The sequence below is a fragment of the Mya arenaria genome, chromosome 12, assembly GCF_026914265.1.
Source record: "Mya arenaria isolate MELC-2E11 chromosome 12, ASM2691426v1".
Lineage (NCBI taxonomy): Eukaryota > Metazoa > Mollusca > Bivalvia > Myida > Myidae > Mya > Mya arenaria.
In genome coordinates this window covers 36,203,961-36,227,783 of record NC_069133.1, presented here as the reverse complement: position 1 = coordinate 36,227,783, position 23,823 = coordinate 36,203,961, and the positions used below count along the sequence as shown (strand labels likewise).

The 23,823-nt window shown below is 33.6% G+C and overlaps 1 protein-coding gene across 1 annotated transcript; it reads right to left on the bottom strand.

Annotated features, from left to right (window-relative positions):
• Nucleotides 1-19,397: 19,397 nt before the first annotated feature.
• LOC128210642 (uncharacterized) lies at nt 19,398-23,290 on the bottom strand. The gene is made up of 4 exons (XM_052914995.1): nt 23,225-23,290; nt 20,722-21,966; nt 20,417-20,497; nt 19,398-20,118 (listed from the first exon to the last, which is right to left on the bottom strand). The coding sequence occupies exons 1-4, from the start codon at nt 23,288-23,290 to the stop codon at nt 19,414-19,416; spliced, it is 2,097 nt and encodes a 698-aa protein (XP_052770955.1). The 3' UTR covers nt 19,398-19,413.
• Nucleotides 23,291-23,823: the final 533 nt, after the last annotated feature.

The window sequence follows — 23,823 nt, the reverse complement described above, 5'->3', positions numbered from 1 at the left end:
ATTATTGCATATTAACAAACACTTTATACATATACTGTAGGACAATTAATCACTATTTGACATAGCATGATTCTTTTCATATGAAAGGGAGTGTTAATACCTAATTTAAAAATATTCATTAGATAATGTTTAAAGAATAATTGATACCTCAGAAAAACACACGAAGAAAACAAAATACATACTAGCTAATCTTTACGCATTGAGATATACAAACGATACCTGATATAATAAGTGTAATTTACTAAATTAAAGCTTATTGCCAAAACATTCTTAAGCGAGAAGACTAATCCTGTAAACATGTTTAAACTAACGGAGAAGATACATATATTTGTATAACTAATGCTGTTAAGATCAGCGATAAAAGTTTCCAGACTTAACGTGTTACAATTCCCTAGAACTGTGCATGGCATGGTTTATATATAGAGAGATTTGCATAACACCTACAAGCCCAAAAGTCGGGCCTAATTGAACCATTCTTAAATACAAAATTCTGGATTTGGCGAACGAGATTTCCATAACGTTGCCATTTCAGTCATTCATTTGGAAAATTATGCATCCATACATTTTATCAGAAAGTATTTATTGGCACTAGCTCAGGCCAAAAACCCATTAAAGCACAAAACGTGTACGATATGCATCTCATTACCATACTGAGATGCCATCCCAAGTAATACGCTGACCTCAGACATAACCAAAATGAATTTGCAAGTTGAATGAAAGTATACTGTATTTTAGTGTATACTTAATATTACTTTTCTGTTCATCCAACGGCATTGAATAAAAACAACTATTGTCAATGTAATTTGGGAAACATACATAAACGCGTCTATGGTTTTAAGCATCAACATTTGACCTGTCACTGGGCTAAAAGAAAGCCATACAATGAATGAAATGACAGAAGGACAAGACAAACTCACCATTTGTCGAAAATGAATTAGAAAGTATTAAGAATAGAATAACATAAATGTTAATTGCTTTTAATGATGTTTTTGAATTGAATTCGTGAGGCAAAATTATCTAGTAACAAGACTTCATACAAATGTTGTATTGAACTTTCCAAATTAAGATTGAAAGTTAAATTTTACTTATCGAGGACTAACTTTTACCGCATACATCGTCGCAATTTTCGTGGATATAAGATCTTTAGTGATATATTCCGTCAGCAAACCACAGAAGCCTTCATCTGTTATGATATTGCAGGAAATTTGGGGATTAACATAACGTCCTTTTGAAAACATATATAAGGAAAAACATATGCAACCTAGGCAAAACATGGTGAAGGGGAAAATGGTTAACGCTGCTTCACCATGTGGTCCCTGAATGGCACAGTTCGTTTGGGGAATATCTCATAAGAAGAATGGTTTCTTACATTACGCTTATTGGATTATTTCGTATTCAGCTGCATGCGCATCTGAATAAATTATTCGATTAGAGATAATACTGGAGAACTATTGCAAAAAGGATATTATCTGCATTGACTAGAAGGAATATAATTAGATTTCATTCTAGCGAAATGCTGTGCTGCATATTTCCAAATGCTCCTAAACCAGGATTAATACAGTTGTCGGAACATTTTCCTACTTTAAGGACATTAAAATCACTTGATTTAAAAATACAGCATCTACCTTTTTAATATAACTTGAGGTAGCCAATTACTGGTTCATTATTTGTTTGCCTATCTTGCAAAAACAACAGTGGCATGGTTAATGTTAAGTGCATTACACAATTAAAAAGTTTTTCGATGGGCCAAAACGTTTTACATACATCTGTATTAACTAGGACATGAGCAAAAATTCATTTTGTCGACAGAGCTTACCGAAACTAAATGTAATCGCTTTTTATCAAAATCTGATAAAAAAAAAACTTCTTTCGTAGGATTTTGTCAAATCCTTATTACCTATAAAAATGTCGCAAAGGATGTATGTTTTACTCCTGAAAAGTTATGTTCCTCAAAAGTGAAGTAAACACGGCCTGTTTTTGCAGTATAGTATACCCTTAAAAAACATTATATTGGGTAAATATAAGATAACGAATAGCTAACTTTTCAATTCGTATCAAACTATACGACTTTTGTCAGGTTTATATTGTTGTTTTTATGATTCAAACTGATATTCAATTACTTACACACATACTTTTTCACATTATAATTTAAACTCACAAGTGTTAGCTAGCTGATGTAGTTAAACTTAACGTTTATATGTTCACATGCAATATTGAAAAACATTCAAGGTGGCTTTATGTTAGTTGCGGGGCTATTATAATCGTTTTTGCGGGCTTTAAACATACACTCTTTTGCCCATTAACGTTGCTAAGGTGTAAGCTTTAGATATTAGTTGACAACATATCATTGCAGCTGGAGTTCATTGTATTAACAAACAAAATAAAGAAGAGTTCTTTGTACAACCTTCATTTATTTCACGGCGTCAAGCAAAAAAACAGAATGAAGTAAAGAAAGGAATGTACGTCATATTCATTTAGGAAAATGTCAATTGTTGTCTGAAATAATCTTTTATCTGTCATCTTTACGTAATTGGGTAGATAGCAACCTAATATTTGTCATTTTGCGGTGTTAATATTAGGAAATGAAATACAAATATGCCAAAAACGAATCTTTTTAAGCAGACAGTGAAGATGCTATTGAAGTAAGGTATTGTACATACTAGTTTAGACAAAGCCCCAGTTGAGGATGTGTTTGAAATGTGCCAAAAATTGCGTCTGCCATGTCTATCTAACTACAAATTTTGTACTTCTCTCTTTCGTCTACATTTCTTCACTTTTCTTTTGTAATATTTCACTGTTGTTTATTGGTATATTCGTATGTGTTTTGAACAATATACACTGTATGTGTTGTAAGACGAAAAACGTCTGTATTATTTGTTTTCAAATTAATTCCTGATTATACAGAATAGGTAGGTCGGGATATGCTTTTTACTTGTTTTAGTAAAGTTATGACTAATATTAGTTTGCACTTAAAACCGTCGCGATTTTGTCTGGGTGCATATATGTGTCGTTACCGAGCATCCAATATTTCGATCACAAACTCTGACTGACACTGCATACTTCGGTCAAAACAGTATCCTAGACCAATGGAAACAATTGTATTGGTTAGTACACAAAAAATACGGACTAGCTACAGTGTTGCATAACCTATGAGATATCGCTTGGCTAAAGAATGTATGTTTAAGTGATTTTCAAAGCATCGTGAGAGTCTTTCTAGCACCCTCTCCTTGAATATGAAGGTCACATGTCGCTAGTTTCTCACATCTAGAATGTTAATTGCCAAACTTTCAACAATGTCCCTGCACAAGGTCAAGATAGAACGGAGACACTGAAGAGAAAGATGCCCCAACTCGACAACACTGATTACATGGACATTGTACCATGTTTGCTAGTGTTTCTTTTGTTTTCGTTTACACACTTATTCCTATATACGAACGGCAACAATTAGATGGAGATTAACTGTCCAAAAGCTAGTTTGCGGATAGATTACTTCTACTTCGCAAATATCATGGTCTAGATTAGGTGTTGCATAACTGTGAGATATTGCTTATATTGTATGTAACACTGACTTTCAAGGCATCATGTTAACTGCTCAAGTGCATATCATTACAGATTTAGGACATCTGTGGCTAGCTGCCCTTATCCCAGCTGTTATTTGTCTTGCACAACCTAATATAAAATGTCAATATGCTCTCTTTGCTATAATAAGATTCGGAGACTTTGTTGACAATACGGGATTAGAGGGTTATTAGATTGCTAAATGCCAGTTGGAATATCCTGTCCTACGCCATTAAAAACGAATGGTTTCGCTAACAGCAAACAAACGAAATAAAACTACTATTTCGCTTACGGCAGTTATTTTCCTTGTCCAGTGTGGTGACAGCCAACATGACGATGCTTTAAACATTAAAGACCAAAGGCCTTATTATGCAAAACATATTTTAAATAATAATTCGCTGCAAACATTTCTTGGACATGTATATTTCTTAAAGAATATCAAGAATTAACTCCTCACAGTAAAATTGCAACTAAACAAAGAGGCTCTTATCAAATACGACAGTTATATAATACATGGCATTGATTTTTTGTACACTGGTTTAAAATTTTAGAAAACCTAACTTCGTAGCTACAGCTTTATGTTAAACGTGTATAGATATTTTTAAAACTAGTAAGGTTAGAGATAACATTTGCTAATCTTGATGTCTTAATATGTCCAAGAAGTGTGCATAATATATATAGCTATTTGCATAGCACATACAAGTTTAAAAGCCGTCCTTACATACATTTTTTTATTATTTTGCGAACGAGTTTTTTCCATAACGTTACCACGTAACGTTGTTTAGTTATTCACTTGGAAAATAATCCCATAAACATATTTATCAGAAAGTAATAATTAGCGCTAGCTCAAGAAACAAGAGCTGTCACAGAGACAGCGCGCTCGACTATTCCGCCGCTTTTCAGTGTAAGGATTGAAAAGTTTTGGCGAAACATGCATGGATCACTGTTAGATTTCAATGCAATACATGATGTGCTGAGATATTTACCTATGTGTGCTTGCACGCAAAACCTTAACCAAGGGGTGACGCTGACGCCGACGCCGGCGCTTGGGTGAGTAGTATAGCTCTCCTTATTCTTCAAATAGTCGAGCTAAAAACACTTAGGCTAAAGATGTGCACGATATGCGTCTCAATACCATACGGAGAAATAACAAAATGACATCCTATTATTTAGTCCATTGTTGTGTGTGTAACGTCAAAATAAACTGAAATGTGTAATCACTGATTATGCGTTTAATGGTAGCTAACACCTGTTTGGGTTAAAAGTGAATGTCTACAAAATACCTCAAAAGTGATAGGTAATATTTACCCATTACCGTTTTCTTTTTTAGAAATGAGAAATGAATATAAAATATTATATAAACTCATGATTTCAAGTATGAAAGTATAAAAATCGAAGAAATTAGTAACGCCTTTGAAACCGGGGTTAAATATCTGTATCATTTTCCAGAGGGTGTACTGAGAAAATCACGAGCAAGGCGTTTATACGGATATAAGTGAATATAAAAGGTACTTACCAAGCAAAATTGCAATCAGTAAGCAATCTAGCTTGTGGGCGGGGCGTCAATACATCAGAATTATTTGATAAATGCCTGGAGCTAATACGACAAAAATACTGAATATGAAGATGCAGAAGTCTGCCTCCGGTCCTAAAACCATTATTATTTTGTGTTATCCAATAATGACGAGCTGTTGGATAAGTTAATAACCCATATGAACAAAACAATTAAATTCAGGATAGCTGCAGTTAAGACGAAGGATTAAAAGAAACAGTTTTTAATTAATGATACCTCTCTAAAGATTCCTTTATTTTCCCGTACATACGTATTTCAAAGGACTTCCCTATTGACATAAACAGATATCAGGGTAACATTTTTTTTAATTCAAGGAAATGATGATTGCACGAACAGATAATGACTCCGTAAATTATTTCATAGTGACAGCAACACAACTAAAATGTTTATTTAAATAACGAGTGAAACCACATTCTGTCTTTGTGATAAAAATCATCGTTCTTTTTTGTGGTTCCAACTTGCAATGCTTCAAATTTAACACTCTAACACGCATAACTTAGACACAAGAAATGAATGACAATTATTATTGTTATTCATCTCTCTGAACCATATCTTATGCATGAAAAGCAGAAAATGAGCGATTAACTAAGCTACACATGCTTGTCGGTAGTTGAATTTACATTTCCATGCCACCTCATTTATATCTGTCAAATTTATATTGAATTTTTTTGATTGGTGAATCGTCGCTCCTAGTTCACATTTCCGTCTCCAAGCGCAACAGTTACAGTGATGATATAACCAGTATCTAGAAATTATTGTGTTTTAATATAATCTTATTTAAATTAAATAAGTGGCACAAACCAGTGAGAAACTTGATCTTGTATGCAGGTCTACAGAAATGAAATCAAGAAACCAAAAAAGTACAGACAGTCAGTGTAATAACTACCTACGGGTGTTTTGGGGTGTTCTTCTTATATATTGTTACTCGATTGGGAAGGTAGCTTTCAGCAGCCAGACGTACCATTAATTTCTCTGGTAAAGACCTAAGAGAGACCAGCAGTGCTTTTTCTGTGGGGACTCAAATCAACCACCTCATTCGTAGATGGACACTTATACCATAAAACAACTCTATATCTCTCTCCCTATGTGCAGAGGTTTGAGCCGGTGTCAACTATCCAAGGAATTACAATATCGACCAGAAACATTTCCCAAATTTTCGCATTGCGTCGGAAGATATCCTGATCGCGTTAACAGTTGTCCTCTTCACTGTCTGGTTTCGGAAATGAAATACAAGTATCCGAAAATTATGTTCGACAATTTTGGCATCCTTAGATCTTTAAAATGATCTTTCTTCCTAATATAAATAGTCAATATATCCAAGACAGCATAAGCTAGACTTTTGCACAGTTGTGAAGTTCAACAACACCACCGACTAGATTTAACAATTCTGTGTCTCAGTTAATCAGTCATCACAGGATACTTCACATTATATAAACAACAAAACGCATTTGGAACATGGCTTGTTATTGGCAGCAATTACACAGATCAATTGTTTTTGTTTCATTCTAGTTGAACTGCGTCAAATGGAAGTCACATCACATGGGTGCAGCTTTGTCGAATGTGAAAAGGTCAGGAAACTGTTCCTCCAAAACACGACTTTCAAACGACAGATGAAGTAATAAATGCAGATAAACAAACGGGTTCCCACAAAACATCTAAAACAATACTAAAACATAACATAACAACTAACAAAAATAGTTTACTCAAAACATGTCTCTTGTATGTGGAGATGTTAATTATGATATCATACATAAAATATTATTAATTATGTTTTACGTTTGTGACGCGATACCGGGACAATCATAGTACTAACACTAGACAATTGACGACAATATAAGACAGAACTCGCCCAATATCTACCGAAGTCGGCCAATATCAGTTTTTGTCGTTAAGATTGGCTACTTGCCAAATACTGGATTAAAGGAACGGCCAATAATCATTGGCTGTCGACACTCGCCCCAATATGAAAATGTTAATTATTTTTAAAGGCAGCGATCTTATCTTCCGTTCAACTGACTGTTTTGAAAAATATGCGACTTGTTTAAAACATATTAAGATATAATAGCCTATCAAATAACTCTACCACTTTGCATGGTTTGATACTACAGTTGTATTTAACCTGTTTGGTGAATTTTATGACAATTATTATTCTCCGAAACCGACAAAAAGCGGACGACGAAGGAAAAAACAATCGCGAAAACAATTCTGAACTAACGACAAATGGTTTACGAAATAATCAACAGATATGCTTCCTTCATACTGCATAGTGCAGTCTGCTTTATTTATTAGTCTGTGCAATGTCACTATGAGGAATGCATGTCAAATTCAGCAAAGACTAGTCTAGAAAAGTAGAATCCATCAATAGAATATGGAAATGAGCTTCAATAATAAGGTAAGGTATAAGAACATTTTTACTCAAAATGCCGTAGCATACGTAACAGTTAATTAATAAAATACTCATTAATAAGATGATTTCATATAGGCCGAGTTATTTGTCTTCAGTCCGCGCTGCTCATTTCCTTATTTATCCTTGCACGATCACCCCATGCGTTCCCGCAAGTATTCCTACGCCAAATAAACAGTGGACAAATGGTCTAATTTGAAACGGTATTTTTTTTGTTCTTTATTTGCTTACAAATGAGTGTGGTTGGTAGCAAGCTGTTATTATATATATTCTATTTCTAGTTCTCGTTCTGCGACGTATTAAAAGGGCCGCCAGCACGCCATAAAGTTCCAATACGACTACACCTGTACTTAAACTGGCGACGTTAGCCAACGTACATTTTTTCATTCATTGCGTGCTGTTGGAGTATCAATAACCAATCCAAAGAAAACTAGTAAATACATCAAGTTTACTTTTATTTATGAGACCTCTTCCAAGTCCATTTTATTTCCTTGTACACAGGCTTAGGCGTATCCCCTAGTGACATTACAACTTCGATGTCAGCATCTCAAACATAATGATCCTTGCATGGATAAACAATGTATTAGTACACACACTTATATTAGAAAAAAGCCGCACCATTTCCAATGTATGTCTTTCACAGTGAGACAAAATAAGATTAAATTTGATTAATAGTAGTAAACAATATGTCTGGGATAACATGTTACTAGTATTCGATATACTACCTTGCTCATGATAAAATAATTCAAACATCGTCATTATCCGTTAAGTCACGTTCAATGTTGAAAAGCCTGTTCCAAGTTAGATTTATTGGTTTTTCCAATTTTCAGCTCATGGAAGTGGCAACCGACAAATGTATACCTGCATGTAAGTGGTCATAAAATCGTGGTTGAGCTACAATTCAATAGCTATATAATTAGCTGGTCGCTCTTGCAATATTGCTCACAATATGACCATACAAATAAGCATACACGAATGACGATCATGCGTCGAGGCAATATATCACGTTTCAGGCTAAGAGCTTCTTTGTGTCTGATGCGCGCGATACATATCAACGTTATTGCATTGCTTTTATAACCACCAAATTGGCAAAGAAACAACAGAGAAGGTTCAATTTGGACCGACTTTTGAGCTTGTATATGCAAGCGATGTGTGTATATATACGTTAGAACTAGCAACTTTAATCGCTGTCCTTATAAGTATTAGTTATACAAGAAGCTGTATCTTGTACATTGGGATACAACTGTTTACCTGAATGCTTTATTGGTCAGATTTTTTAAATATTTTTTATTCACCTTTTAAATGCATAAGTTATAATAATGTTTATGTTTATTATTTTAATCATGACATTTATATAAACACAAAAACAACGGATCGTTTACTACGTGCATGTTAAATTACCAACGCTATCTAGATAAAACACACTCAAAACAGTTTTAACAGCCCTTTAAACGTTGTGTTGTTCAAACTTGATATAATTGTGTATCACATGGCGGGAAGGATACCACATCTAGGATGTTAATGCCACTTATTGGCATTAGCATGGTATATTTCGTATTTAATGTAAAGTACTTCACATTCCTAAAAGTTTTTTTTTTTGTCCTGATGACGTTGTTTCTGTTGATAAACTGCAATGCCTTATAATTTGCCATTTGCGAATACTAAAACTTGTATTTCTAGATAAAAGAATTCATGCCACTAGTAAAGTCATTTTTATTAGTAATTATAGTTAGCCTTATTGAATGGCATAATTCTTTTAAAATCGCCATATATATTTTTATTAATCAGCAGACAGCCGTTACTGTTCTAAATCAGGTTCATCAGTCGAATTAAGCAGAGATTTGTCCAGTAGACAACAAATTTCGAACACAACCCGGCACATGAATGTGATCATCCGTGGCTTCACTGGGTCAGACTTACGTTAACAACACAAAATTTGAAGTTAAGTTAGTGCTAACACGTTTGTTGACGCCAAAAGGATCGTCAGACAGTCTCATTTATTCATTTAAAATAACGTCTGACGGAAAGCTTCAAATTTGTTTGTGTCATATGTTTAAAACATACATGAAACAATGCGTTATATCAGAATAGTTGGATGAATACGAATATGGTACTTTGAAAGGAAACATAAAAGGGTATACGAAAATATATTTTATATACTAAATACTATTTAGAAATAAAAAGTTGACCATCGAAACTTTAGAAGAAAAGCGCCAAAGAGTTACACATCTGAGATTTGGGAAATATATTTCAGACTCATACACTCACCATGAAGAAGACTGGATTAAACCAACGAGTACTTTACTACCGTATTCACTTTGGTATTTTTGAGACAAGTTTTCGTTCAAAATATCAGAAAGTATTTATCGAAGCTAAAATAAGAATGGAAGCGTAATTGCCAAATACTGAAGGACATCATAAATCTTCGAAATATAACATATTAACGACAAATGTCTGTGCTCGCAATGTAAACAGAAATAACGGTACATACACATAAATCTTTGACCAGTTTTTCAAATTGTCAATTTGCTTTCAAGAACGCTAGTGCCAAGCAAGTTTAATCACTTTATTGCTCTTCGATCACTACAATAAACAGTCTTTCATTTGTCAATTCTGTGTTATACACACTTTCTTACTGATTGGAAAGGAAAAAGTGCCGCGTTGAATATGATTTATTTTTGACAATATGTTATAAGTACCGTTACTAATAAATAATAATAATAATGAATAACATAATCTGGGACCTGTTTCAATTAAGACATAAGACGTTAGGCATACATACATGGGGCTGCGTAGTTTGTTTCACAGGTAAATTCCAATTAAGAGAGTATTGTCAACTTAAATTAATTACTAATTACCATAGAAAGTGCTAGTTGGTACGTACATGCCAGTATGTCTTAGTGGGTGCCAGCATGACTGATATCAATCGGCTACGCATAATTAATAAGTAATAATAAGTTAATAAGTAATAAAGGACAGGCTTTTTCAGTGGTCATTAACCTATACATAACAGAATTAAAACATTATGTTTGCCCTTAAATTTAGTTACTGTCAGAAAAGTAGTATGATGAAGTGAATAAAAAACATTTTAAAACAATGTCTATCACTTTATTCCTATAAGAGTTTTTGTAACTTAATAACCTTCATTTAATTTAGATTCTATGCTCAAGAGAATTAATTTAAATATTGGCCTCATTTCTTAGTTAACATGCAAGGTTAGAACCGTACCCCGTGCTGAATTACACTGATTCTTCCACTTTAATTATGTGCATGTAAAAAGTCAATAAATCATGGTTATGATAAAATTCAATATTTTAATTACTTTAATTTCTCTGTCCTGCCCGACATACCAGTACATCAATGCATTTCACGCATAAAAAGACGATGGCAAGCGTCAGGCTAAGAGACTATTGGTGTTTAGGTACACGCCATATGAAACAAAATCCTTGCATTGGTATTTTATGGACACAAGTTGCGAACAAAACGTACGAGGGAGACAGTGGTTTCCTTTAGATCATGTATGCCAGCGAATTGATTTTAAAATAAGGTTACTCAGTAGATAACTCTGCGACGTTGGTGTTCATCAATAGATTTATTTGAAACTGCTGCACTACTTCAAGGGAACGATATGTCCCCAAAGAAAAACAATACGGCAGCAAAGCTAAATGCGTTGATGTGAATTAAGAGTGTAAATTGATTACGAAGTTTAATACACAATTCATCCGTCTTGGTTGTAATTAAAGCTGATCTAACTTTAAATTGAAAGGGTATCCATGCAAAACATAGAAGCAAGACATAAGAGACAATTATAATGATAAAAAATTGTTATTGATCCATCTGAAACTTATAAAGTTTGCTATATCTAAAGATGGAAAAGCAGGAAAATGTGTTTTTAACTGTACAGCACATTTTTTTCGGGCTTACTATTGTCATTTCATTGTCATCGCAATGACATTTGTCACAGTAATATATTTCTGCCTGAAGGATTTCGTCATTCGTTACGCTCCTCGAAAACATGATTAGATTTCTCTTATTTTAAATGTTATCGGTCGCATTATTCCTAGCTGTTTTTCTGTTCTTCAAATGCACATTGATTTCAATATGGTTTGATGTACATGCAGTTTGTAATTATATTTTTATTTCAAACAAAACCGGGCCTGAAAGGACCAATTAGGCATCTTTTAAGGCTGAAAAGGCTTTTGTAAAATCTGGCATGTCAAAAATATTTAATTTTTTGTCTCCATGTCTTTTCCAAAAAAACCAAAGTCATATGGATTACCAGGCTTTTAGCAATCTAATACTTGTATATGACATAGAATACCCACAAACATATCCATTCGAATGACATAAGTGTAAAAACACTTCGAACAAACCTCCTTGGGAAAAGGTGGACACCTTTACAACTAGACCGCTGGACTTTGGATTTCCCTGATAAAAAAAAATCAACACTATTTTATCGGCAACCGATTTATTGTCTGTGTTGTATTCTCATTTTGTTGATTTGCGCCTTCTGGGCTTCTTAATGAATTTATCAAATGTAACACAACCAGGCTTTTAGTATGACGTTATTCCATAATATTTTTTTCCCGAAAACAAACATACATGCTATGTTGTATTATGCGAATAAATATATTACCTGTTTGAGTAACCTAAACGTGCACTCACATACTATACACTTACAAAGTAGCCCTTGAAATAATCCTATACAAAATGGAAATAAAAGGATGTAATAAATTGATTATACTTGAACACAGAGAGTAATTCGAGAAATTCGTTGAAGGGAATGGCTGTAGACGAGGGTTTGATATCACCATCTGAACGGATTGAAGCTGTTAAGCGTGCATAATGAGCAGAATGAGCAGAATAATCTTCCCAATTCTATGTGAGAAACAAGATACGAGGACATACAAAATCTCTTGTCTTAACGAATACCAGAAAAGATATGCTCTTTGAGAATTTGCTTTAATGATTAATTTAATTATTCCAGACGTGTATTCAAATACCATTTGGTTTCTGTAGTGTGATCGGTTATATTTCTTGCAAATAACTTATATTAAAAAACGATCTGTTAGGTTTTTTAAAATGAGTAACAATAGTCTTAAAATATGTTTTATTAAAAACATAATCAAAACAACTTATAACTTCTTTGTGTAACAAATTATAAGTATATAAGGCCATGTCAACTATTTTTAAAAGTTTCATTTGCGTTATTTTTGTTCAGGGAAGTACCGTACGATGTTTAAATTAATTAAACATCCTGCAATGTCATCTTGTTTGCAACTGATCAAAGTACATTTTATAGCTACAGCATGACCTTTTGCCAAATGATATCATTGTAAAATTTTACAATTATTACGTACTGACCAGGTGAATGGTTCGGATAGTTTAATCTAAAATTGTAAAATTGATGATGAACTCCAATATAATTAGACATCCACACTAAATCCATCGCACTAAAGAATTAATAAACAACCGCTGTCGTAAGACAGCGCGCTCGACTTCGCCGCTTTGACTTATACGTGAATACAATATTGATGTATGTACCTGACAAAAGCAATAAAAATCAAATTAAAATGTAAACAGTGACCATAACTCTCAGGGGCCCAAAACATGAAAGGTATCTATAAACTCTTTACATATACCAAGTTTGCTCGCAATATGTCAACCCTTACTTATGTTATTTAATACCAACCATTTTTCTATTAATAATAACTTTGACCTTGACCTCGATCATAAGGGCCTCAAACGCAATCTCATGAAAGGTATCTATAACCTCTTTCTATATACCAAGTTTGTTCACTTGATGTCAAACCTAGCTAAAATTATTCGATACATACGGTGACTTTGACGCTGCCCTCCCACCAGCCCACCCAAACAATGACACAAGTCATTCTTATAACTTATTTTCCCTTTGTGAAAATTTGGTTAAGAATATAAAAATGTGCTTGTCAAAGGAAATCAAAAGATAATTTAAAAAAAGAAAGTAAATCAAGGGCAATAATTGGTATTTATGGTTTAAATGGAGTTATGTAACCTTAATGTAAGATGGTAGTCATTAATTGTGCGAAGTATTAAGTCAATCAGGGGCCATTACTTGTATAAAGAATAATATGTAGTTATGCAACCTCATTGTGTGATGGTCCTGAACAACTGTGTGAAGTGTTAAGTCAATTGAATGAAGGGTAAAGAATTTATGAATAAATATCCCAACCTGCCCTAAAACTTTAACATTAATTCCAAAGTCAATCAGGGGCCATAATTTGTATAAATAATAACATGGAGCAATCTAACCTCATCATGTGATGACCCTAAACAACTGTGTTAGGTATTAAGTCAATTGAATGAAGGGTATTGGACTTATATGAGAAAATCCCAACTTGCCCTAAAACTTTAACCTGCCCTAAAACTTTAATCTAAGTTCCTAAGTCAATCAGGAGCCATAACTTGTATCAGGATAGTATGTAGTTGTGTAACCTCATTGTGTTATGTTGCTGAACAACTGTGTGAAGTATTAAGTAAATTGGATGAAGGGTATTGGACTTATAAGTAAATATCCCAACTTGCCCTAAAACTTTAACGGGACGCCGACGCCAAAGCTGGGGCCAGTATTAAAACACTACTTATTCTTTGAATAGTCAAGCTAAAAAGTTACTACCGAATTTCGAAGTATTGATGATATATCCTCATAAACCATTGTCTGTATGGATAGGAAATGGAATGAAAATAAAATTATACAAAGTATCATCGTTTAGAATCCTATCGTTATGAATAAACATATGAGTGTACACAGACTGTAAACATGCAGAGTGGAAACATTCAGACACAGGTGTTACGCTTTAATGCGTTTATTTGCCTGGATGTAAATTGCACGTCAAAGTCCAACAGTCAAATATCTAAAGCATTTTTGTATCTATTCAAGTTAGTTTGCGTAAATCTTGTGGTTTAAATTGATAGAGGTTTAATCTAACTTGATTTTTAATTACTTTGTTTCCTACTGTAGTCACCGTACTACGTTTTCAACTGTAAGTGAAATATACGCAACTCACGCCTGCAAAGGGTCTTGTCCCGCTGCATAAAGAAACTATTAATATTAAAATATATGATGAAAACACAGGGAAACAGTTCATGATATTCACTCACACGTAAGTGTTACCTTCATTCAACTATAATTAATTAAATATACATACCAAACAACTATATCGAGTTTAATATCTGTAAAACAGACGTTTAACAAGATATTTTTCAAAACATTTGTTCAAAACAAAGAAGACCACTGAACGTGTTCTTCTGTTGTTCAACTTGTCGATAATATTCTCCTCTGCATAACTCAAAAACATATATTCGTTAGTATAAGCAGGTTTATTGTTTCAAGCATTTTAATGAATTTGATACACTTATTTCAAAGCAAAAATGACCTATGTAATAAAAATTCTTTGTAACACTGTTTTATTCGAGCAAAATATAGATATTGAATCAGACCCACCTTTCGACAAGTAGATTCGGAACTCATAGACATTTTTGTTACACTACCCTTTAAATACATCGTTTTTGTGAAAATGTTTGATACAATTTAATGAAGTTTAATTGAGATTCGTCACTGAAACATTCATAATAGACAAAACAGTTGGGTGTCGTTTGGTAAGATTGGTTGAATGAATGTTTTATTGGATGCTAATTTAAACCTAACAAACAGTTTTTCGACATATGTCAAATTAATGGTCTCACTTATAAAGGAATTGCTTGTTTTTAGTAACAACTTACGGCCATTGTATGGCTTATTTAGACCTTGGATTACATGATAACATCATATAATTCTAAATTAAAAACATGTTGTATGGCGTGTTTATGCAACACTCATATCAACCTAATGCAATGCTTGATCTTATACACGTACAAAGTGTATGTTGATATGGTTGGGTACGTGAAACAAATAATAACGTAAAGAGATGCAAATAACAAATCATAATCAAGTTTCCAGATATATAATATGTAATTTAGTATTCTTAACAATTGATGGTAATTGAAGGATAAGCTGACATTGACAGATTGCATTGGGATACATTTACATTTAGCCTTCACTATACATATAACAAAAGCTTCTACGTGGTCATGTCACATGTAAAAAAGGATGGCCGTGGTAAATTATCGATTTGTCCAAAAATGAAAATGCAGGGGCATAAGTTCACTGTTAGAGTCTATAATTCTATAATCATAGATTCATTTCATTATGGGACGGTATTTTTCATGACAAGTCATGCGAAGTTCAAAACTTATTATCTTGATCACATTTATGAGGTAAACGTCAAAAAATGTGATCAATGCCTAATATGTACACCTTAACTTCAATTCCTTCAATATACAGCCTTTCGGCAAATGCGAATATTTTCCGATGAACGCAACATCTTCGGATATGTTCGGATCGCGAATCATCGAGCACTAATATAAACGCCTATTTTTGGTTGTATTGCGTTAGCAGGCAACGAATATTTTAACAACATATTGAAAAAGTTTAATTTATGATTTGTTTAATTTATTTTTGTCATTTGTGTTTCAATTTTACGTAAAAAAAATTATCATGGGACTATTTTTGTCCGCAGCAATAACATGTGTGCACCGGATGGGGGTCGTTTTATTTACAGCATAGGTGAGAATGAATTACGGAAACTTAAGGCTTTTTCAATGCTTTTTGTTATTAAAATATCTTGGAATAAAAAATGAACTATTAGTATAATTATAAGCAATGAAGTGCGTGGTTGATGTCATTATCGGGGATATGAACGCAATGTAGCTGGCCTAATTACTAATTAGTATGCACTGTTTAAGCATGCGAGAAGTTATTCAGACTCCTACACTCATAAACTAGCCCAATTGGGTTCATAACCCGATAATGACATCAATCACACAGTTCAATCCTTAAATTCAAACAAATCAACACAAGGCACGGTAAAAGAGCTATTTGAAGAAATGATATACATAGTTGACATTGGAAATATTGGTGCAATTAATCTACTGACCAAGATAACACTTCAGTCTGGCCTTTGTTGATTAATATTAGAAAATAAATAAATAAAAAGCTCATTTATCACTTCAATAAATTAATTCCAGTTAGGATACAAACACATGAACACACCTGCAATTCGAATTCGTCCATACACAGTATATAACCAGTCCGGCATGTAAACAGTCTACGAAGTGTAATAATCTTGGTATGTTCTATTGAATGGACAACTATTACGCTTCAATATAGAGGTGAATTAAGAAATCAAATTATTTGAATTGCTTCAGATAAGGAGAAGCACCTGTAAATTCGGTATCTTATTACTTATCGACTTAGCTTATTAATCGATGTATACCATTAGTGGTCGGAGAGCGAAAACATCCGGTCATTTGTTATAAAAAAAAACATATTTTGCAGTTCCGGTGACATTGTTGTTACATTTTTGTTATAGGAACTCACCTGCATACAAGCCTAAAAAAAATATCCAAGTGTTCAGATATATTGTTTGTAGTAAGATATTCATAACAGTTGATGGTAATTGAAGGAAAAGCAGACATTGAAAATTGATGTTGGGAAATATTTACATATAGAATAAAATTTGAATACCACAAAAGCATCAACGTTGCCATAAATGACATGTCAAATATATAGACAAAATGGCTGGGATCCCCTTTCAGAACCGCCGCGATAAGATTTTCATTCCACCAAATAAATTGCCATGAATGGTCGAAATCTCTACCACTGTTACATTCTGTAAAGCGGAATAATTGCATCATGGAACGGTTTTTGTCTTTTTCTTTTTCTTAAATATAATGGTGAAGGTATGCAATAAAAGGTATAATTCACAATCGACCCTTGGGCACTGCCAGGCAAGACTCGGTACTGGTTACCGCACATGTCGTCGGGTCCGATATTTCAATCAGGGTCGCATAGAGATAAAATAATTATATATTTTTTAAAAATAGTGTTTTAAATTTGCAAGAAAAGTATTATTCACAATCCAATCTGAAGGCACAATGAGAGGCAATCCTCGCTACTGTCTACCGCACGAGACATTGGGATTGAAGGGAAGGTATTCCATTTTACTGTCGTTGTCTCCTTTGCAAGCAAACAGTAAATTAAAATAATGTTATAAAAAGACAAGCTCAAAAGCTAAGAACCAATTCGTTAGGTCTCTTTTATACACTCTTATGGCATTTCTGTGTAAACAAACACGATGTTAATATTGACATTAATATCAACAGATAAATAACAGAATTGTGTCCTACGTGCATTAAATACCAACGATATCTAGATTGAAAATACTCACTACACTTTAATATAAACATATTTTAACAGCCCTGTGAAAGTTAATTCCATCGCACGTGTAAAGAAAAACTGTGTATAACTTGACGGTAAAGCTAAGATAAATATGTGCTTGTCTTGGGTGTTAATGGAATTATATATAATTGTTTATTGGCATAGGCATGGCATCTGTCAGATTTAATGTAAAATAATTTACATTCTAAAAAGGTTTTTGTCGTCCTTTGACGTTATTTTTGTTGATAACTGGCTTCTCCTTGCCATGGTTATTCGACATTTGCAAAGTATAAAATTTGTATATCTAGATAAAAGTAATTAATGCCACCAGTAAAATATATGCGTATTCGAAATCATAGCTTGCCCTATTAAATGGCAGTATTTTATTTTAATTCGCCAAACATTTGTTTTGTTATTCATCAGGCAGCTGTTATTGTTATGAGTCCGGTTCATCAGTTGAAAAAACACAGGCTTGCCAAGTGGACAACAATCAATTTCGAACACTGACCCGGCTAATGTTTTAAAATGTATTGTATCAAAAGAAATTGGTGTGTAAATGCAAACCTGAAAAATATACGTTGTGCACTGTATATAGAATGATTGATACTTTTTGGAAAAAAAACACACAAGGAAAACATACCAAGTGAATCGCTTTTCAAATGGGGATATACGAAAATATATTTGATAGGTTACTAAGTAAAACAAAGGGCTTGGTTCACGAAAGGTAAAAAATGGCCCCATCTGTAATGTGCTTGATTCCCGTGAATTTTGGTTAGAACAACCAATGGCAGTTAAAGAATGAAATGTAATATGATGATTCTATCAACATTTCGGTTGCCATGGCAACATATCAATCAAGGGGTATTTTCCAATTAAAATATATAAATGACAATACCCTGAACATGAATGATGATATATTTTACTTCTAAAGCATTATTGCAACATATATAAAAAAAAGTTATATACCTTATTTCTGTACTTAATTCAATTAAGAATTAGGATGTTACCATGGATACAATTGCAGTAAAATCATTCTTTATATATGTTAAATTAATCAAATATGTAATTTTATATTGATATTTTGCATTGATATATTATAAATTGTTACTTCAGATAAAGTGATAATATTTCATGTCATTTACAACATAGCTGTATGATGGTTGCTATGGTAACAATGGAACAATATGAATTTACAGTTCATATATGGATTTTTGTGAGTATGACAAAAGCTGTTGTAATACATGTTTTAAAAATTTGTTTCATAGTTTTCATTTTACTCTGTGTAATATAATTATATAAACAATAAATTAAAGCATTTGAATTATATTGGTAATGAATATTTAGAGTACCTTTTAGATAAAACATATTTTAAAGTTCTAATTCATTAAAATGACAAGCTAACTGGACATAAAAACAACTTAACAATTCCCAATATGGACTTTGTATAGTCTATTCATATAAATTACCATTAAGCATTTCTGATGCAAAATAACAACTGTTGAAACATGAACACTAAGTCATAAAGTTTATCCTTCAAAGAACATTAGCATATGTTTGTTGGCTGTTTAAATGCTGCGCCATTTAATCGCTGTCCGAGTCTGAACTATCAACTGTTGGTGGAACAACACTAGCATCATCAACATATTCACTCCAGTCACGAACACCAAGAGCACCCAAAAATCTGTGCTTTCCATAACCCAAGTACCAAATCACTGCTGCACAGTGTGCACACATTCCAACTATCCTTGAACCAGATCTACATTTGCAATACCAACCAAGAATTTCATAATTGTTGAATTTAATCCAAAGATTGTATTGTTTCGCCGAGACATGACGACTTTGTAAACGCACACGAATTAGCCCACTTCTTTCTTTGTGTACACGAATGTCTTCATCGCCCTCAAGGTGTTCTTGGATGTATCCAGGGCAAAGCTTCAACTGATAGACACCACATGTGAGGGTCCGTAGTATGTCCTCAGTGAGACGAGGGAAGTCTTCAAGATCAGTGTCAGAAACTGGAACCCACACGGCTCGACTTTTGTCGAGATTGCTCTCCTCAATCTCAGTTTTCAGAGAGTTCTCTTGAGTTGCTAACTGCAGCATATGGTGTGCGAGTCTGTCATCATCAGAGCATGAAGATGAAAGTGGCGGAAGATATTTGTTGCAAACGGCACAAATTATTTGCACAAAGTCGCCAATAAATGGAACCTGGCTGTTAGGTAATACTCTGTCTAAGTATTTCCATCTCTTGAGCCGTGCGTTGGCAGACTCAACCACCCATCTGATCTGAAGTTTAAAAGTATGTTTTTAAAAGGGCTATACACTGTATGATGAAATAGCGAAATAAAAAGAAAATTGTCTCTACTTTCGCGACATTAACTCAAAAATTGGCTCAATTAAAATAAAATAAAAATAAAATAAAAAAGAAGTTGTCAAAACGGTTAATCTGTAAGAGTGCAGCTTTAATATATATCATACCATATTTATTAGAAGTGTCATTATGGTGCTGGACTTGGACCTTACTTACGATTATAAAGCATGTGCAATGAATTTGGATCCTGAAATAATAAAAGAAGATTGATACCTTCGTGACAAGCCTGCTAGTGTTGGCGACCTCGGTTTGGAACTGGGTCTCGCCTTTTGGCAAAAATGAAGGCATCTTTGACTATATTCCCAGATCCTAAAAAAAGATATGTATGTTTAATAAACATTATATTGATTATTTATATTATTAAAGAAATATAAACTTTTGCTGCTCATTATATGAAATGGAAATCATAGATTCAAAGGGCAAATCACATATTTTTTTTTCTTTCCTATAGATATATCTTTTTAAACAAAATATCATAATGAAAACTATTGATAAATATGTTGATACATCTGCCCTACCTCTAATAGCTGCAGGGAATCCCTAAACCCTCTGTCCACCACAAATATGTCACCAGGATGGACATACGATTTGATATCCTCAACGTTTGTATTGATGATATGGTTGAGGATTTTTGCATCATTGTTCTTTCCATCAGACAGGTAAGGGCCAAGTACAGACATGTAATGGCCACTTGTTGTTACAATCACCATTGGCTTAACAAGTGGCCTCCCCTTGTGCATGCTGTATGACCTGCGTTGGAAATGATGGTTTTGGCTTTTTTGGATATATATGTATGTTCCATCCAACACTAAAATCAGACGTGAACTGTCTCCAGCTTCATCAACAAACAACGATCGGGCGAGTTGGCGTGTGTGTTGATTAATTACTTTTTGCCTTGAAATATGGTTAAATCCTAAATTGAGAGGTACAAAGTTTTCCTTTAAAGTTTGTCTTGTTGTAGCGATTGCTCTTCGAACACTTGATTTGGAAATACCAAATATAATTGACAGAATAGTATTTGAAAGTCCTGATTTTAATTTAAAGAAAAAAATTCCGACTGTTGTGAGAATATCTCTGACAGGGGTGTTACGGATATGTCCATCCACACCAGCACAAATATCCCGAATGGCCTCCTTGTTAAGTCCGGTGAGATCAACATATTCCTCATTGTTCAGCGTGTTGAAGTCAAATCGTTTTCGGGTCTTGTTACATGACGCCCTCAACTTGTTCAATAGTTCCAACACAGTTGCACGGTTTACAAATGCAGATTCAGATGCCTTGACAGATTGGAGGGCTTCATCTTTTATTTGGGATTCATCCATGTGGACTGGACAGCATCTTGTGCCACTTTTGATGATTACATTCCGCTGAACAAAAGCTGTGAATCTTGCCTCTGATGGCACAACTATAAGCTTGGGTCCAGGTCTCTTACAAATAAAGCACCGTGAATGAGATTTGGGTGTTGAGGGGATATTCAGTCTAACGGATGGAGGGCTAGCAAATGAGGTTTTCTTTGATACTGGAGGTTGATATTCCTCATTGTCACTTTGGTCAATGAGTTTATTATCGAAATTTTCAACAGGTGATAGCTTGTAAAAGTGCTTTATACGGCATTTGTTGCAGAGTACATCAGTGTCCTTCAATTCAATTGGCAGGCGCTTAAGTATCAGTTGCTCAAGTTCTGAATTTATTTTACATCTATTTTTTGGATTTGTCCATGTTTTACATACAACACACTGGAATGGAAGCCGTACTCCTGGCATCTGAAATATTACGGATGAATGTATATTTTATCATGCAATAAAAACAGCAAAAAAATTTTTTTTTTTTAAATTGTTTTTAATTATCTGTTTCACTCCTATTGTAAAAATAACAATAATAATAATAACAATGAATGATTCCCCTTGATCATTAAAATATTAAAATTAAAAATGTTTTACAAGTGAAGAATTAAAAAAAAAAGTTACCCTGGTGGGACCCGATCCACCGTACTTAATAACTTAAGCATTTAAAATGAGAACACAAAGAATTAAGCTTTGAAATATTTCAGACCAATACAAACTTCGGGAAAACAGTTTTATCCAAATGGACAAGATACAGCTTCTTTTATAACTAAAAGGTCAGCGATTCTTAGTTGCTTGTCTTAGCGTATAATAATTTAGCAATTTGCATAGCACATACAAGCCTAAACTTGGTCCGAATTGAACCATTCTTACATACAATATTCTGTATTATGCGAACGAGCTTTCTTCCATTACGTTACCCTTTTAGTCATTCATTTGGAAAATTATTCCTACATACAAATTATCAGAAAGTATTAATTGGCGCTAGCTCAAGACAAAACCCATTAAATCACAAAACGTGCACGATAAGTATCTCATTTCCGTACTTAGAAATTACAAGATGACACGCCATTTATTTTGACTCCTATTGTTGTGTGTTTTTCGTCAAAATAGGCCGAACGGTGTAAAACTGATCTTGCATTTAATGATTGCAGCAACCTGTTAAAAGCAAAGGGTTACAAATTATATGCAGCTACTTTGCACAGACCTGTAAACAATCTTGCTTGGTTGCGTCTAGGTACTGTGGTTACAACCGAGAAAATATATGAAAGAAACACACATGGTATTTTGTTTGCGAAAGCTTTAAGAGTTGATACCGGTTTAGCGGTGATCAAATATATAGTTAATACCGTTTTTAAGCAAATCGTTTTTCATATTTAAAACAAAGACTAAACGTACATACTATATGATACGGCAGTAGCTTGTATTTTCTTCAACTGACATATGACGTGTAATGACCAAATTAGTTCATCAATGTTGTCGTTTGTTAAACTTTTTTGGTACAGAAGCGGTATATGACATTAAGGCTTTTAAATAATACCAAAATTGTTATTTTTGAAGCACCCACACGAGTTTTACGTGATGAAACTTACTCATTTACTTCAATAACATTTTTAAGGATTAAACAAGGCTTTCCTGGCGTTGAACCATTGTAAAATAGGTCAAATATTGCTATTACCCGTTCTGATCGCGGGATAAATGCCTGCCGTATCAACTTGTTGATATTCCTGGCAGTAGTGCACATGCAGATCTATAAATAAGTGTTAAATGTGATGACAAACTACTAAGACTTTGATAAAACTCTTATACAAGTTTTCAAACATATATTAGATTCATAATTCTTTTATTTTAAAGACCAATAAGTGTAGCCAAAGCGGCTATACGGTATTTTCAACGCACCTTAAATGAGATATTTGTCGTTCTGGTGTCTTGTCTCGTTTACGGGACGAAAACATGCAGGAAACACGAAAGCCATTGAATGAGAACAATTAATATCGTGTTGTCGGTTTAGATCGTCTGAACAAAACATCACTGTTGTACTCTTATATTTAACCCAATTTGTTGAATAATGTGAACACGATCCGTTAAAGTAAGTTGATTTTTACCATAACAAACATCAACATGCATGCTCTCTTTTATTATGCCAAATAGAATATTCCATGTTTGAGTAGGAACACGTGGACACACGTACCATAAGTTTAAAAAGTAACCCTTCAAATAGTCATACTATACGTTGAAATAAAAAGATGAAATAAATAGATTATACTTGAACACAGA

What these genes read in the sequence shown, in the direction of transcription:
- LOC128210642 (XM_052914995.1), bottom strand. Translation starts at nt 23,290, where the DNA reads ATGTGCACTACTGCCAGGAATATCAACAAGTTGATACGGCAGGCATTT. An exon ending in ATTCCCTGCAGCTATTAGAG is followed by an intron (nt 20,498 to 20,721) that starts GTAGGGCAGATG and finishes CTGGGAATATAG; the next exon opens with TCAAAGATGCCTTCATTTTT. An exon ending in CTAGCAGGCTTGTCACGAAG is followed by an intron (nt 20,119 to 20,416) that starts GTATCAATCTTC and finishes TTTAAACTTCAG; the next exon opens with ATCAGATGGGTGGTTGAGTC.